At 40.9% G+C, this 16,562-nt stretch overlaps 1 protein-coding gene across 11 annotated transcripts in view; it reads right to left on the reverse strand.

Annotated features, from left to right (window-relative positions):
• The window catches only part of stxbp5l (syntaxin binding protein 5L), a 232,826-nt gene that overhangs the window by 100,025 nt on the left and 116,239 nt on the right, over positions 1-16,562 (reverse strand). For all 11 annotated transcript variants that reach the window (XM_036958794.2, XM_036958792.2, XM_036958790.2 and 8 more), the window contains exon 4: positions 7,634-7,734. In XM_036958794.2, the coding sequence (XP_036814689.1) occupies positions 7,634-7,734 (101 nt within the window). The remainder of the gene's footprint in view (positions 1-7,633; positions 7,735-16,562) is intronic.

Below are 16,562 nucleotides of genomic sequence, written 5' to 3' on the forward strand. Positions count from 1 at the left end.
GTCACAGGAAGGACAAGAAAATACGGACCTCAACCACCTGTGCGATGGCATGTTCACCCTTCTACCATCTAGAAGTCAGAGACAGTACAGGTGTATCAAAGCTGGGACACAGAGACTGAAAAACAGCTTCTATCTCCAGTCCATCAGACTGTTAAACAGTCATCACTAGTCGGCCTACGCCCGGTACCCTGCCCTGCACCTTAGAGGCTGCTGCTCTATGTACTGTACAGTCATTGAACACGGGTCACTTTAATAATGTTTACATACTGTTTTATGTATATATCGTATTCTAGTCATGGTTCCTCCAATATAACGACTGCTGTATCAACCAGTTATATTCATTTACTGTCCATATTGTCTGTACATACCAGATGTATACAAAACAATGGAAACACCCGCTCTTTCCATGACACAGACTGACCAGGTGCATCCAAGTGAAAGCTAGGATCCCTTATTGATGTCACTTCAATCATTTTAAATTGTATTTGTCATATGCGCCGTCATATATGTAGAAATGCTTACTTACGAGCCCTTTCCCAACAATGTACTTAAAAAGTAGGCAAATTAACAAATATATAAAAATTAAATTGTAACACAATAAAATAACAATAACGAGGCTATATACAGGTTATATACAAAGTGTACCGATACTGAGTCAGTGTTGTGGGGTAGGAGATAGGTGGGTGATGGATTGAGTTAAGGGTGAAGAGGCATTGTCGTGCCCTCTTCCCGGCTGTGTTGGTGTGTTAGGACCATTGGTGTGTATTGGGTATATGTTGTGTAATTTGTTAGATATTACTGCACTGTCGGAGCTAGAAACACAAGCATTTTGCTGCACCCGCAATAACATCTGCTAATCATGTGTATTTGACCAAAAAAATTTGATTGGATTTAGTGATGTGGACACAGAGGACTTTGAAGCTCTTGAATGGGGACGTGCTCAGCATCCGTTTCCTGTAGTCCATGTAGTCCTTTTCCTGTAGGCCCATCACAAAGTCCAGTATCCAATTGAAGAGGGAGGTGTATTAATCCCCTGGTCCTTAGCTTAGTGATAAGCTTGAAGGGCACTATGGTGTTGAATGAGCTGTAGTCAACGAACCTTTGCCCCCGCACATTGACTTGGTACCGGTACCCCCTGTATATAGCCACGTTATTGTCATTTTTTTGCGTGACTTTTTATTTTATTTTCTACTTAAGAAAACATTTACAAAATAAACTTAACTCTATTTCTTGCACTGCATTGTTTAAGGGCTTGTAAGTAAGCATTTTACAGTTGTATTTGGCGCATGTGACAAATAAAATAACATTTGATTTGAACAGCATCCTCACATAGGTGTTCCTTTAGTCCAGAAGGGAGAGGGTCGTGTGGAATGCAATAGAGATCGCAACATCTGTGGATCTGTTGGGGGCGGTATGCTAATTGGATTGGGCCCAGGGTGTCTGGGATGTTGCTTTTGATGTGAGCCATGACCAGCCTTTCAAAGCATTTTATGGCTACAGAGCTGAGTGTCACGTGGAGAAAGTAATTTAGACACGTTACATTGGCATTCTCGGGCACGGGGACTGTAGTGGCATAGCTGGAAGTAGGGGTGCTGAGGATGCTGCAGCACCCCCTGAAAAATCAGAAATAAATAAATAATACAAAATTAATAATAAGTAGTGCACTGGGCCTTCACTCTTTCTGTATTAGGAGATCAATATAGCAGTATGTAACCCTCTCCTTCTTCCAGCGGCTATGTATGGTGGTCTGCTTGAAACGTGGGTTTTACAGACTGGGCCAGGGAGATGTTAGTGAGGACACTTGCTAGCTGGTAAGCACATGCTCTGAGTACACATCCTGCTAATCCGTATTTTTAAAAGTCTTACTCACATCAACTACGGAGTGCGTGATCACACAATTGTCCGGAACAGCTGGTGCTCTCATGCATGGTTCGGTGTTTTTTGCCTCGAAGCGAGTGTAGAAGGCATTTAGCTTATCTGGGAGGCATCACTAGACAGCTCGTGGCTGGGTTTCCCTTTGTAATCCATGATAGTTTGCAGAGCCTCAGAGCCAGTGTCGTAGGATTCGATCTCAATCCTGTATTGATGCTTCACCTGTTTGATGGTTCGTTGGAGAGCTAAAGGGATTTCTTATAAGCGTCCGTATTGTGTCCCGCTTCTTGAAAGCGGCAGCTGTAGCCTTTAGCTCAGTGCGGCTGTTGCCTGTAATACATTGCTTCTGGTTAGGACATGAACGTACGATCACTGTGGGCAGTACGTTGTCGATGCACTTATTAATGAAGCCGGTGACTGATGTGGTAAACTCCTCAATGCCATCGGATGAATCCCAGAACATATTACAATCTGTGTTGGCGAAACTGTCTTGTGGCTTAGCGTCCGCCTCATTGGACAACTTCCATATTGAGCACATCACTGGCACTTCCTATTTTAGCTTTTGCTTGTAAGCAGGAATTAAGAGGATGTAGTTATGGTCAGGTTTTCCAAATGGAGGGCGAGGGAGAGCTTTGCATGCATCTGTGTGTGTAAAGTAGAGGTGATCTAAAGTTTTTTCGCCGGCTAATAGGAGCACCACATCTATGTGAGCATTTTCTTGTTTGCTTATGGCCTTATATGGCTGGTTGAGTGCGGTCTTAGTGTCAGCATCAGTTTGTGGTGGTAAATAGACAGCTTTGAAAAATATAGATTAAATCATTCTTGGTAAATACTGTGGTCTATAGTTTCATGAGGGATTCTAGCTCAGGCGGGAAGAACCTCAAGACTTCCTTAAATCAGGGATCGTACACACTGTGGTATCCCAGGAGGTCTACCCTGGGGGATGGTAATAGAGGGGAGGTACGTGAGGCGACGTTGGCTCCCTCTGCTGGGAATACGAGAGCTGGGAACCCCGACACGGACAGCTAAGTGGAGGTAATTAGAGGAAAGTGCCAACTAGCCGTGGAGGTTAAATAAAAGAGGCACGATGGCACACCGCGGGAGGGAAGGGAGAGAGACAGACACCAGTTAAGAGAGAGAAGGAAGACCAAGCAAAACTTAAGATATTTATTTGATGTATTTATTTTCTGTTTTAGTAAATTTGTTTTTGCGGACTAAAGCCTCCCTGTCTCTATGTCGATCTCTGCATGCTCAACACCCCACGGTTTACCACAAGACACTGATGTTGACAAAGAGACCCCCCCCCCCCCCCCGCAGCTGTTCTGTCCTGCCGATATATAGAAAAAACAGCTAGATTTATATTTTCTATGTCCTTGTTCAGCCACGACTCGGTGAAACATATTACAGTTCTTCAGTTGATCAAGGTTAGTAATCTTCATCCAAATCAAGGTTAGTAATCACTGTTTTGATGTCCAGAAGGTTTTCCTGGTCATATGAAACGATGACCAAAACACGTAGGATCAATCCACCGCATCCGCCAGTGTCGCACTTCCGCATCTCCCTTTTTCTATACGACCCCCACAAGTATCAGGAGACTCATCTGAAGTCCGTACCGGTAATGTGCCATCTTCTGTTTTGGTAACGTTCGAACCGTTTGGGCTACAAACTAATGGGACAATGCTCCATGCCACAAGGCTAGGATTGGAATGGTTCCACGAACATGACAGTGAATTAAACTTACTGCAGTGGTCTGCCCAGTCACCAGATCTCCATCCAATTGAGCATCTGTGGGATGAGTTGGAATGAGCTATTCAGAGTAGAGATCCACTACCAGCCAACTTGACACAACCGTGGGAAGCACTGGAGTCAACATGGGCCAGCATCCCTGTGGAATGCTTTCGACACCTTGTAGAGTCCATGCCCCAAAAAATTGAGGATTTTCTGAAGGTGTTCCTAATGTTTCGTACACTCCGTGTATATGTAAATACACATTCCAGACTCTGATATTGCTGGTTCTGATATTTCTTAACCTCTTGTTTGTTTTTGTTGTTTTTTTTTGTCGTTTTTTGTTGTTTATTGCATCGCTAGATATTACTGCCTTGTTGGAGCTAAAAACATAAGCAGTTTCTGCACCTGCACTAACATCTGTTATACCAATCTATGTACACAACCAATACGCTTTGATTTGATTAGATGTTGTTACTGAAATCAACACAAACAACTGAAGAGCATCTGCATGATGTGAAAATTCCCTGGCCAAAACACACACTGGCGTCATACCAGAAATAATCAGTGCCATCACAGAAAATGTACTATATGAGGGTGATGGGAATGATCATGCCCGGACATTTTCAATTCTGCAACCCATGCACTTCCCACCTGGGTGGCTAGTGGAAATCTATTAAAAACACCTTCCTTCCCCCCTGCTCTGCAATTCCCCCTCGTCACACCGACTGCAGTTATCACCAGGAAAGGTAATTCAATTCCTCAGGTTTAAACGACTTTAATGGCAATTACTAGGCAAAGGTTTAGGCCTGTCTGGCTCTCTGTGATATGGGAATGGAGGGAGACAGAAATAGAGAGAAAGAAAGAGTTGTCTGCCAGAGGGTTTTCCATCCCTTTAATCCTACACATGGGGTATCAGTGAGTGTTAAACATCACTCACACACAAAGGGACCCTCGGACAGGGCTGACAAACACTACACAAAAACATTCAGCTGGAATGCCACTAAGTAAGACCATAACTGAGCTATTGGGTTGGACGCAAAATGGCTACGACAAAGCCAGCATTTTTGCATGACCTTTCTGGGGTCTGTAGTGTTTGGAGTTTACTGGTAGATTTGAGAGAAACATGGTCACCCAGTACAGACCAGGTGGATTACGGGTGTTGAAGTGTTCAGGAGCCTCTCGGGTCTGACTCTTGGTCTAAATGTTCAACATTGGACCCTTGAGACATACCATGACTCATAGGAAGTTTCTCTGTCACGGTCTAAAAGGGATTAAATGTAGTATTTTAGTGGCCATTAAGGAGGCCATAACACTCGTACCACTAAACCGTTGGCATTTTAAAGACTGTGCACAAAGTAGCTTTATGATTTAAAGATACTGTTACCTAGATTAACATTGCAGAGGGATTTCTGGGGGATTTTCAGTGGAATCTAGAAGTGTTGTCTGTTGTTTCTCAAGGTTTATTGGTCCTGTGTGTTGAGATGTGGCGGTGGTGAGCGGCTGGTTGTGACTCGATTCAAGTCCCTGCCTTCCTGAAGTGTATTTCACTTTCATATATAACTGACTGCTGTTCAAACACAGCCATAACTCCTGTGAACATTGTGCGTTATCAACAATTAACCTCGTGTGTAAATGGAGCTTTTATACCACCTTCAATGTGGCAGTTCCCTTGACCTGTTAATTGAAAACTGACATAAACTATTCTCGGTAAGGGAGAGGGGTTGAATGACATACCTCTTATCTTATTATCTGCTTTCATACCGAGGGTAACCTTGAAGGAATATAAGTAGCTACCCACTGGGCACAGACGTCAGTTCAACGTCTAGTTTTGATTTACATTTGGTTGAGTTGCCAACTAATGTGAATTCAACGTGAAATCAACATAAAATGTCACCATGTCATTGGATCACGATTAATCGTAAATTCAGAATTTGCTCAAACTGAGCTGAATTCCAAAAATCTAACGAGTTAATAACTGATTAACTCTAACAGCGCAGTTCTTTCCAGACACTCAATCTCATTCTAACGTAGAAGAGTAGTTATGTGTTCAATGCCTAAAATAGCTCTATATTTAAATTTTAAAAAAGATAAATAAGGAGACAGAGCGTTAACTTCACTGTTCTTTTCACTGTACTTCTTCCAATGGTCACTGACCAACATACAGTGGGGCAAAAAAGTATTTAGTCAGCCACCAATTGTGCAAGTTCTCCCACTTAAAAAGATGAGAGAGGCCTGTAATTTTCATCATAGGTACACTTCAACTATGACAGACAAAATGAGAAGAAAAAAAATCCAGAAAATCACATTATAGGATTTTTAATGAACTTATTTGCAAATTATGATGGAAAATAAGTATTTGGTCACCTCCAAACAAGCAAGATTTATGTCTCTCACAAACCTGTAACTTCTTCTTTAAGAGGCTCCTCTGTCCTCCACTCGTTACCTGTATTAATGGCACCTGTTTGAACTTGTTATCAGTATAAAAGACACCTGTCCACAACCTCAAACAGTCACGCTCCAAACTCCACTATGGCCAAGACCAAAGAGCTGTCAACAAGAGCTGGACACCAGAAACAAAATTGTAGACCTGCACCAGGATGGGAAGACTGAATCTGCAATAGGTAAGCAGCTTGGTTTGAAGAAATCAACTGTGGGAGCAATTATTAGGATATGGAAGACATACAAGACCACTGATAATCTCCCTCGATCTGGGGCTCCACGCAAGATCTCACACCGTGGGGCCAAAATGATCACAAGAACGGTGAGCAAAAATCCCAGAACCACACGGGGGGACCTAGTGAATGACCTGCAGAGAGCTGGGACAAAAGTAACAAAGCCTACCATCAGTAACACACTATGCCGCCAGGGACTCAAATCCTGCTGTGAGTGTGTTTTTTTTGTAAGGGAACACATGCAGAATACTCATATAATGAAAGCTTTACAACACTATCATTCATACCTTCTTCTTAGATGGGGCTTCAAAGGTTAGGACATTTTTCATTGTCACAGAAAAAGAAATATTCATGAGTCGAAATGGGAAAGACCTTCAAAATATCTTCCCAAAGGATCCCTCTGTTTCTCTCTTTTTCAAATATTCACGCAGGAAGACCTTCACAACACAGAAAAACAGATCCTTCCAAAGCATCTCTTTCCCTCTCTCTTCTTCAAGCACTCAAACAATATGTACAAAGTGTTTGAATTAGCTTTTTTCTGTTTCCTGTCACCCGAAGATTGCCCCACAGGACAAGAGAGTCGTGAGATTGGTCAGTTAATAACACTGTTTTGATCATTTAGGATCTTTTCAAACTTTGCTCCCATATTTTATCGGTGTCTGCATACAATTAACTGTTGAAAGAGAAAGAAAAATAGATGGAGAGGCCATAAAACTTTACACATTTTACAAAACTACAAAATATCAGATTTCAGGACAGAATATAGTCTTTCACACCAATATTTTTCCTGAATTACCCCTTCATAAGCCTGTTATGGCTAGGGTAATATTGGGGTGAGACGAACCAGGTTTTAATCCCTGCTAGGGTGTTACTCACTTCCACCATTCACTACAGTATCTATGACTGATTCTTCCCTATGCCCCAGCCACCTCTATTGCCTGGAAGGCTTAAGGGAGGATGAATGAACCCTTTCAGCCAGACAGCACAAACTCCACCATGCTCCCACATTCTGCACAGCATACACCTACACAATACATCTGTCATATTCAGGCCAGACAGGGTCATGCAGACAATGTGTGAATGCTCACCCAGAGCGTTTTGAAAGATGAGGAAATGTTGATGTTTGTGACATTCAGCATTGTGGTGAATGCTTTTGCTGAACTCTGAGTATAGTTTGAGAACTTTGACAGTGAACCTTGGGACATGTAGATTTATTCTGTCTAACTTGAATATATTTGGGCATACTCTGGCCTTGAAGTAGAATCCATCTCATCGAGCCACGAGATGTCAAACCGAAAAGATGCATGCCTTTATGCAAGGTCGTGTGTGTGTGTGTGTGTTACCGCACGTAGAGTACTTACCTCTCCCTATTGAATTTAAGCGAGTGCAGGATGGCTGGGCGTCTCTGGCGAAGGTTCCACAGGTGTAGCGTGTCGTCTGCACATGCCGTAACCAGCGCCCCCTGAAGGCGAGACAAACAAACAGAACACAGACAGTCAGTACACTTGATTGGGGTCAATTCGAATTGAAGGCAGTCAATTCAGGAAGTAAACAGGAATAATAACTAAATTATGGAAAAAAAATGAATTACATTTTTTTTATGACTTCTCAATAAACTGAAAAGTAGACAGTTTTTATTTAAAAAACACTTTTCAATTCCTGAATTTGAAATACAAATCACTTCCTGAATGAACTGCCTTCAATTTGACCCCAACCCTGGTACACTGACTCTATCATTACTATGCTGATCACTGCTATGTAAACCGTGGACTAATGTTACTCATAATGAACTCTGACTCTCGAACTGTCTAACAAACTACGATCAATACATACCCCTGAGCTACTGCATACTCCTGCCAAGGAATGGTACTTATAATAACTGCAAATCAGTTTCAAAAGGTGGGAGGAAGACTGAACCCTTATGGAAAAACCACATGAATTTCCAATGTAAACATGTGATCTTGTGTGATCTCATGTGATCTTGTGTGATCTCATGTGATCTTGTGTGATCTCATGTGATCTTGTGTGATTTAAAGTGAAGTTCATGTGAAAACGTGGCAACTTGTTAAGCAACATGTGAAACAACACGTGATAACACAAAACTACACGTGACTGACAACATATGTATCAGAATATGATTTTATGTGAAATGAATGTGCAATAAATGTGACAAGATGGGGACGCAAAATTTCAACATGTGATACCATGAAACTACACGTGACAACATTTGAGCACATGAGAAAACCCAGGTGTCAACTTTCATTTTGAATTTTTTCCTTTTAAAGACATAATTGACATTAATAACATTTAAAGAGTCCCCTGAATATTTATGTCTAGTTACAGTCAAAATATGGTACATCTACAAGTATACTTAACAAATATATTAAACGCAACATGTAAAGTGTTGGTATACACAACCGCAGACCACGTATAACCACACCAGCCCAGGACCTCCACATCTGGCTTCTTCACCTGCAAGATCGTCTGAGACCAGCCACTCGGACAGCTGATGAAACTGTGGGTTTGCACAACCAAAGAATTTCTGCACAAACTGGCAGAACCGTCTTAGGGAAGCTCATCTGCGTGCTCGTCGTCGTCACCAGGGTCTTGACTTGACTGCAGTTTGACGGCCTAACCATCTTCAGATGGAAAATGCTCACCTTCGATGGCCACAGGCATGCTGGAGAAGTGTGTTCTTCATGGATGAATTCCAGTTTCAACTGTACTGTACAAGGTACAGTGCCTTGCGAAAGTATTCGGCCCCCTTGAACTTTGCAACCTTTTGCCACATTTCAGGCTTCAAACATAAAGATATAAAACTTTATTTTTTTGTGAAGAATCAACAACAAGTGGGATACAATCATGAAGTGGAACGACATTTATTGGATATTTCAAACTTTTTTAACAAATCAAAAACTGAAAAATTGGGTGTGCAAAATTATTCAGCCCCCTTAAGTTAATACTTTGTAGCGCCACCTTTTGCTGCGATTACAGCTGTAAGTCGCTTGTGGTATGTCTATCGGTTTTGCACATCGAGAGACTGACATTTTTCCCATTCCTCCTTGCAAAACAGCTCGAGCTCAGTGAGGTAGGATGGAGAGCATTTGTGAACAGCAGTTTTCAGTTCTTTCCACAGATTCTCGATTGGATTCAGTTCTGGACTTTGACTTGGCCATTCTAACACCTGGATATGTTTATTTTCAAACCATTCCATTGTACATTTTGCTTTATGTTTTGGATCATTGTCTTGTTGGAAGACAAATCTCCGTCCCAGTCTCAGGTCTTTTGCAGACTCCATCAGGTTTTCTTCCAGAATGGTCCTGTATTTGGCTCCATCCATCTTCCCATCAATTTTAACCATCTTCCCTGTCCCTGCTGAAGAAAAGCAGGCCCAAACCATGATGCTGCCACCACCATGTTTGACAGTGGGGATGGTGTGTTCAGCTGTGTTGCTTTTACGCCAAACATAACGTCTTGCATTGTTGCCAAAAAGTTCAATTTTGGTTTCATCTGACCAGAGCACCTTCTTCCACATGTTTTGTGTGTCTCCCAGGTGGCTTGTGGCAAACTTTAAATGACACTTTTTATGGATATCTTTAAGAAATGGCTTTCTTCTTGCCACTCTTCCATAAAGGCCAGATTTGTGCAATATACGACTGATTGTTGTCCTATGGACAGAGTCTCCCACCTCAGCTGTAGATCTCTGCAGTTCATCCAGAGTGATCATGGGCCTCTTGGCTGCATCTCTGATCAGTCTTCTCATTGTATGAGCTGAAAGTTTAGAGGGACGGCCAGGTCTTGGTAGATTTGCAGTGGTCTGATACTCCTTCCATTTCAATATTATCGCTTGCACAGTGCTCCTTGGGATGTTTAAAGCTTGGGAAATCTTTTTGTATCCAAATCCGGCTTTAAACTTCTTCACAACAGTATCTCGGACCTGCCTGGTGTGTTCCTTGTTCTTCATGATGCTCTCTGCGCTTTTAACGGACCGCTTTTAACGGACCTGCATTTATACGGAGACTTGATTACACACAGGTGGATTGTATTTATCATCATTAGTCATTTAGGTCAACATTGGATCATTCAGAGATCCTCACTGAACTTCTGGAGAGAGTTTGCTGCACTGAAAGTAAAGGGGCTGAATAATTTTGCACGCCCAATTTTTCAGTTTTTGATTTGTTAAAAAAGTTTGAAATATCCAATAAATGTCATTCCACTTCATGATTGTGCCCCACTTGTTGTTGAGTCTTCACAAAAAAATGCAGTTTTATATCTTTATGTTTGAAGCCTGAAATGTGGCAAAAGGTCGCAAAGTTCAAGGGGGCCGAATACTTTCGCAAGGCACTGTAGATGGTGTTGTTTGGGCGAGCGGTTTGTTAATGTCAACTTTGTGAACAGAGTGACCCACATTGACTGTTGAGTTATGGTACAGTATGGACAGGCATAAGCTACGGACAACAAACACAATTGCATTTTATCTATGGCAATTTGAATGCACAGAGAGACATTGACAAGATCCTAAGGCCCAATGTCGTGCCATTCATCCACAGCCATCACCTTATGTTTCAGCATGATAATGCATGGCCCCATGTCGCAAGGATCTGTAACCAATTCCTGGAGGCTGAAAATGTCCCAATTCTTCCATGGCCTGCATACTCACCAGATATGTCGCCCATTGAGCATGTTTGGGATGCTCTGGATTAACGTGTATGACAGCTTGTTTCAGTTCCCACCAATATCCCGCAACTTTGTGGAGCCATTAAAGGAGTGGGACAACATTCCACAGGCCACAATCAGCCTGAACAACTCTATGTGAAGGAGATGTGTTGGGTTGTATGAGGCAAACGGTGGTCACACCATATACTGACTGGGCCCCTTATAATGCATGTCTCTATTCACAGTCATGTGAAATCCATAGATTAGGACCTTTTGAATTTGTTTCAGTTGACTGATTTCCTTATGAACAATAAGTCAGTAAAATCTTTGAAATTGTTGCATGTGGCGTTTATATTTTTGATCAGTGTAGTTACTGTATGTTTATAGATTGATTCAGGTGTTAATGTTAAAGGAACAGTATGCTGCTGTACATAGGACTCAACCTCACAACAGATTGGCAATAATACATTTCTGCACTTTGCTAAAGTTACAGTATAAATAAACATATAAAACAACTTGAGGGTGTTATTTCTATAACATTACAGTATGCTGCTATATAAGAATCTTGTATAATTGTTTACTGTGGTGACCAAACTTAGGGCTTAAATGGGATTTGAACACATAACCTCTTGGTTGCTACCCAATATTTTGAAAATAAGGTACCATCACTGGGCATTGATAGGTGGTGGCAATGTACTGGTGGGTCTCATTAGCATATTTGGGGGCGTGGTCAAATATATGTGAACAACCGTTAGTGGAAGTGTTGTAGCTGTTTAAGTGTTTGGTTATGCTAATGCAGGTAGAGAACCTTTTCTTTGATGCTGTCTTTCAGTAAACTTCATAAGAGAATGTGTCAGTAATGAGCTAAAGTGTGAAGAGGTGTATATTCCAGTAACTAAATGGCAACTTGTTGTCAGAAGTTACTGGAAACTAATTGTCAGCAAGTTCATGTAAAAGTCACAATAACTTAGTTAATGTTGTCTGTTCATAAACATTAAGCTTGTACACTCAGTTCTCCAGCCCTAATATACACTGACTGTACAAAACATTAGGAACACATTCCTAATAGTTGCCCTCAGAACAGCCTCAACTGCTCTACAAGGTGTCGAAAGCGTTCCACAGGGATGCTGGCCCATGTTCACTCAAATGCTTCCCACAGTTGTGTTACGTTGGCTGAATGTCCTTCGGGAGGTGGACCATTCTTGATACACACAGGACATTTTTGAGTGTGAAAAACCCAGCAGTGTTGCAGTTCTTGACACACTCAAACCAGTGCGCCTGACACCTACTACCAAACCCCGTTCAAAGGCACTTAAATATTGTGTCTTGCCCATTCACCCTCTGAGTAGCACACATACACAATCCATGCCTCAATTGTCTCAAGGCTTAAAAATCCTTCTTTAACCTGACTTCACCCCTTCATCTACACTGATTGAAGTGGATTTAACAGGTGACATCAAAAGGGATGATAGCTTTCACCTGGTCAGTCTGTCATGGAAAGAGCAAGCGTTCCAAATTATTTGTACCCTCAGTGCATATATAAATATATATAAACATATACACACAGTGCATTCTGAAAGCATTCAGACCCCTTGACTTTATCCACATTTTGATACATTACAGCCGTATTCTAAAATGTATTAAGTAATGATTTTCCCCACATCAATCGACACACAATACACCATGAGGACAAAGCGAAAACATTTTTTGTTGTTGTAAATGTATTAACATAAATACCTTATTTACATTAGTATTCAGAAACTTCACTTAGTACTTTGTTGAAGAACCTTTGGCAGTGATTACAGCCTCGAGTCTTCTTGGGTATGATGCTACCAGCTTGGCACACCTGTATTTGGGGAGTTGATCCCATTCTTCTCTGCAGACCCTCTCAAGCTCTGTCAGGTTGGACGGGGAGCATCGCTATATATATATATATATATATATATATATATTTAATCAGTGTATTAGACACCAAAGCATCAAAATATATTTCATTTTTTAGCTAGTCACCATGTAATTGTAATACTCACTTTCTTACCAGACCTTCAGGTCAATGAGTATCACATCGCATTAGGTACAGTAAGTGTGAATTTCACAATAACCCACTTGTAACTAATTGACAGTAAGCTATTGAAAATGGAACATTAACTTCTCGTGAACCAGGTTCTACTGGAAAATGCACGCTAACCTTTTAACAGTGTCACACATTCTGACAAAGATTGCATAGCTAACAATGTCAAAAGCCTTGCTCAACCTTGTTCAACATAAAGATGAAAGCACTTAAACTGTGTTTCCACTAACAGTTGGCACAAGTACAAAATATTTTAGACCGTGCTACAAAATATGCTAATGAGCCCCCAACAGCACATTTTCCACACCTACTTTTCAAAGTGCAGTAATGATTGCATCAAATGCCTACGTTTGTTACCAAGTGGGAAGTGGGAATTTACAACTGGAAAAAATCAGCTTGAACAACCCTCCAACTGGTCATTTCTAGTGGGAAACACGTCTATCATCCCTGAGCTTCAACTTCTCCCGCATGACATCACCGACTAATGAAATTAGCTCAATAACTATTTTTTCGGCAGTTTACTGGAACGACAAAACATTATTTTAAAAAGCAATGAACTCTATACATTTTTGACAAGCATGACAGCTGTACTTTTAGTTTATGGTTGACGCAGCTTGTTGGCCATTATCCAATTGACGTTTCCCAGTGGTTTCAAAGCACGTTAATGCATCCCAACAGGTATTTACGACTTCACAACTGGCAAATTCCCACCCCCCTCATGGTTAAGAATGCAGCTTGATATTTCATATGTTGGGTAGAAAACCACACATGTACCCTAAAAAGGTACCAACCAAAACCATGTGAGTTCCTATGTATACCTCTAAAAGGTACTTTTGACTTTGATGTACTCCAGGGAACAACACTGTAATTTTACTCTTATTTTTACGAGTGTGTGGAGATCCTGTATGCTCTTGGTAACAAATAACCATCTGGTGGCACTGCTGAAACATTAATACACTCAGACCATAAGGTTGCAAGTTCAAATCTTCAGAGTATTCATGCACACTATCAGACCTGTGCTGGCGGACAACCGCATGGTTGTTTTGGCAGTGTCAGAGGTGGAATTGCATTTGAGCTGTCAAATCCACAAGCGTCTCCTGGCATTATACCAGCGGTACCAATGCACCAAGTCTGGACCCAACAGGACCATAAACAGCTTCTAACCCTAAGCCATAAGACTACTAAATAGTTAAACAAATAACTATGTAAGTCAGCTGAACACAAATTCCTATTTACAATGACAACCTAGGAACAGTGGGTTAACTGCCTTGTTCAGGGGCAGAACTACAGATTTTTTTACCTTGTCTGCTCAGGGATTTGTTCTAGCAACCTTTCGGTTACTGGCCCAACACTCTAACCACTAGTCTACCTGCCGCCCCAAATAAATACCCAAGACTATCTGCATTGACCCTCTTTGCACTAACTCTTTTGACTCATCACATACCCTGCTGCAACTGTTTATTATCTATCCTGATGCCTAGTGTGGTGGAAGAATCAGAATTCGCTCGGTAACATAGATCATTAAGATGTCTTATCTGCATAATATGCTTATATGATTGAACTATTGAACTGTTGTTATTAGCATGTATCCCTTCGGACTTGTCACGGCTGTCATGAGAACGGGACCAAGGCGCAGCGGATGTTGAGTTCCACATATTTAATTCCGAGAGAAACTTAAACAAAACAAAATATATCAATAAACGAACAACTAAACGTGACTACGTGGTGCACATGCACAAACACAAAACAATATCACACAAACACAGGTGGGAAAAATAGCTACTTAAATATGATCCCCAATTAGAGACAACGGTTACCAGCTGCCTCTAATTGGGAATCATGCAAAACACCAACATAGAAAATATAAACTAGAACACAGAAATATTCAACTAGAATTCCCCTAGTCACTAAATATTTAGTTTAAGCATAACTCTGACTTGTGTGATACGTTCTCTCTCTTCATTTGATAACAAAGACATAAACCACCACATTAGTCACTTTACCCTTACCCATATGTACATACCAACCTCAATTACCTCGTTCTTCTGCACATCGACTCGGTACTGGTACCCCATGTGTATAGCCATGTTATCGTTACTCACTGTGTATTTATTCCTTGTGTTATAATTTTGTCAATATTTTCTCCTCTGCATTGTATTTCACTGTTAGTCTACACCTGTTTATTTACTAAGCATGTAACAAACACAATTCTATTTTATTTTATTTACCTGAAGTGGAAATTGCCTTTGGCTTTATGGAGCAGCATTAAGTGAAATCCCATCCAGCCTTGTTTACAAGTTGAAACATTGGATCGTGATATGTAATCTACACCTCAATAAGGCTGATAGAAATCCTCTAACGCGAGTAGGACGATGTGGATTCATGACAATGACAATTACCAAACGATTAGCCGCTCACCGACATGACAGCTCTCACGCCCCTGCTACACTACAGCCATCGGCCATCCGCCATCAGCCATTGAGGGAACGCTTCCTCTGAAGTCAATGCAAGCTGCTATACTGCCCATGTTGCGTCATGTCCAATGGCAGCGTCCAAGCTCAAGAATGGTTGACATGCGCTTTCATTCTATTTTGTGAATGGAAATAATGAAGAAAAAAAAGATTTTGTGTTGTTTTTCTGGTGTAGCAGGTACAATGTCACATTAAACTCCAGCTATGTGGGTGTCAGCTATCGTATGTTTATGCTTGATCTGATTGAATCTAGGCCTTAATGTCAAGTGTCCCTGAACACTGATACTTTTTAGTTGGTGTTGTCAGATAATCGCACAATTATTGACTTGATTCCGGGTAACTTTTTAGTAAAGTGCAGAAATGCATTCTTGCTTATAAATCTCTGGCCAATTTCTGTCATGGCCACAGACCTGGTGGCAAAGCAGCAAATTCAGTTTGCTGTTATTTATGAGACTGTCATTTAAAATATCAGGTGTGGTTGTGTCCCAAGTGTGCTAACCAATGAGGAGGTCAATTCCATTTAAGTTCCAGTCAGTTCAGAAAGTCAACCAAATGTTCCAGTATTGAAAATATTAGAATTTGAATTTCTGTGCACTACTTCCTGAATACAATTTGTTGTTGTATATTTATTGAGAAAAAAATACAGTTCAGCTGTAGAAATACATTAATGAAAGGAGTTTCCACTATTTTCACTGCAACTCAGTAGCTGGTAACTTACCATTAAAAAAATACAGGAAACGTTTGTAAAAGCTTGTGCAATAAGAGCATCTAAGCATTATTGAAAGTGAGGATTTTTCATGTGGAAAATCACATGACAACGTGTTTTTGGTACACTTCACATTTTACATTTCACTCGTGAAAACATGTTTTGGAACACTTCAAATGTGAAATTGTGTAGTTGTCTAATGTTGGTGGGGCATATAATTTTGTTTTGATGTTACTCCTGAATCATACTGATGAATACAGTATAATAGTATTTTCTTAAGTATATTTTTTTAACAAAACTGAGATTTACTTTGAAGTCCAAAGTGTAGAAATGGAGGGGAAATCAGTTACTGACACAGACATGGTGGCGAAGCAAGAATATCGTAA

This window comes from Oncorhynchus mykiss, chromosome 22 (genome assembly GCF_057628025.1).
Source record: "Oncorhynchus mykiss isolate SJ-2025 chromosome 22, ASM5762802v1, whole genome shotgun sequence".
Lineage (NCBI taxonomy): Eukaryota > Metazoa > Chordata > Actinopteri > Salmoniformes > Salmonidae > Oncorhynchus > Oncorhynchus mykiss.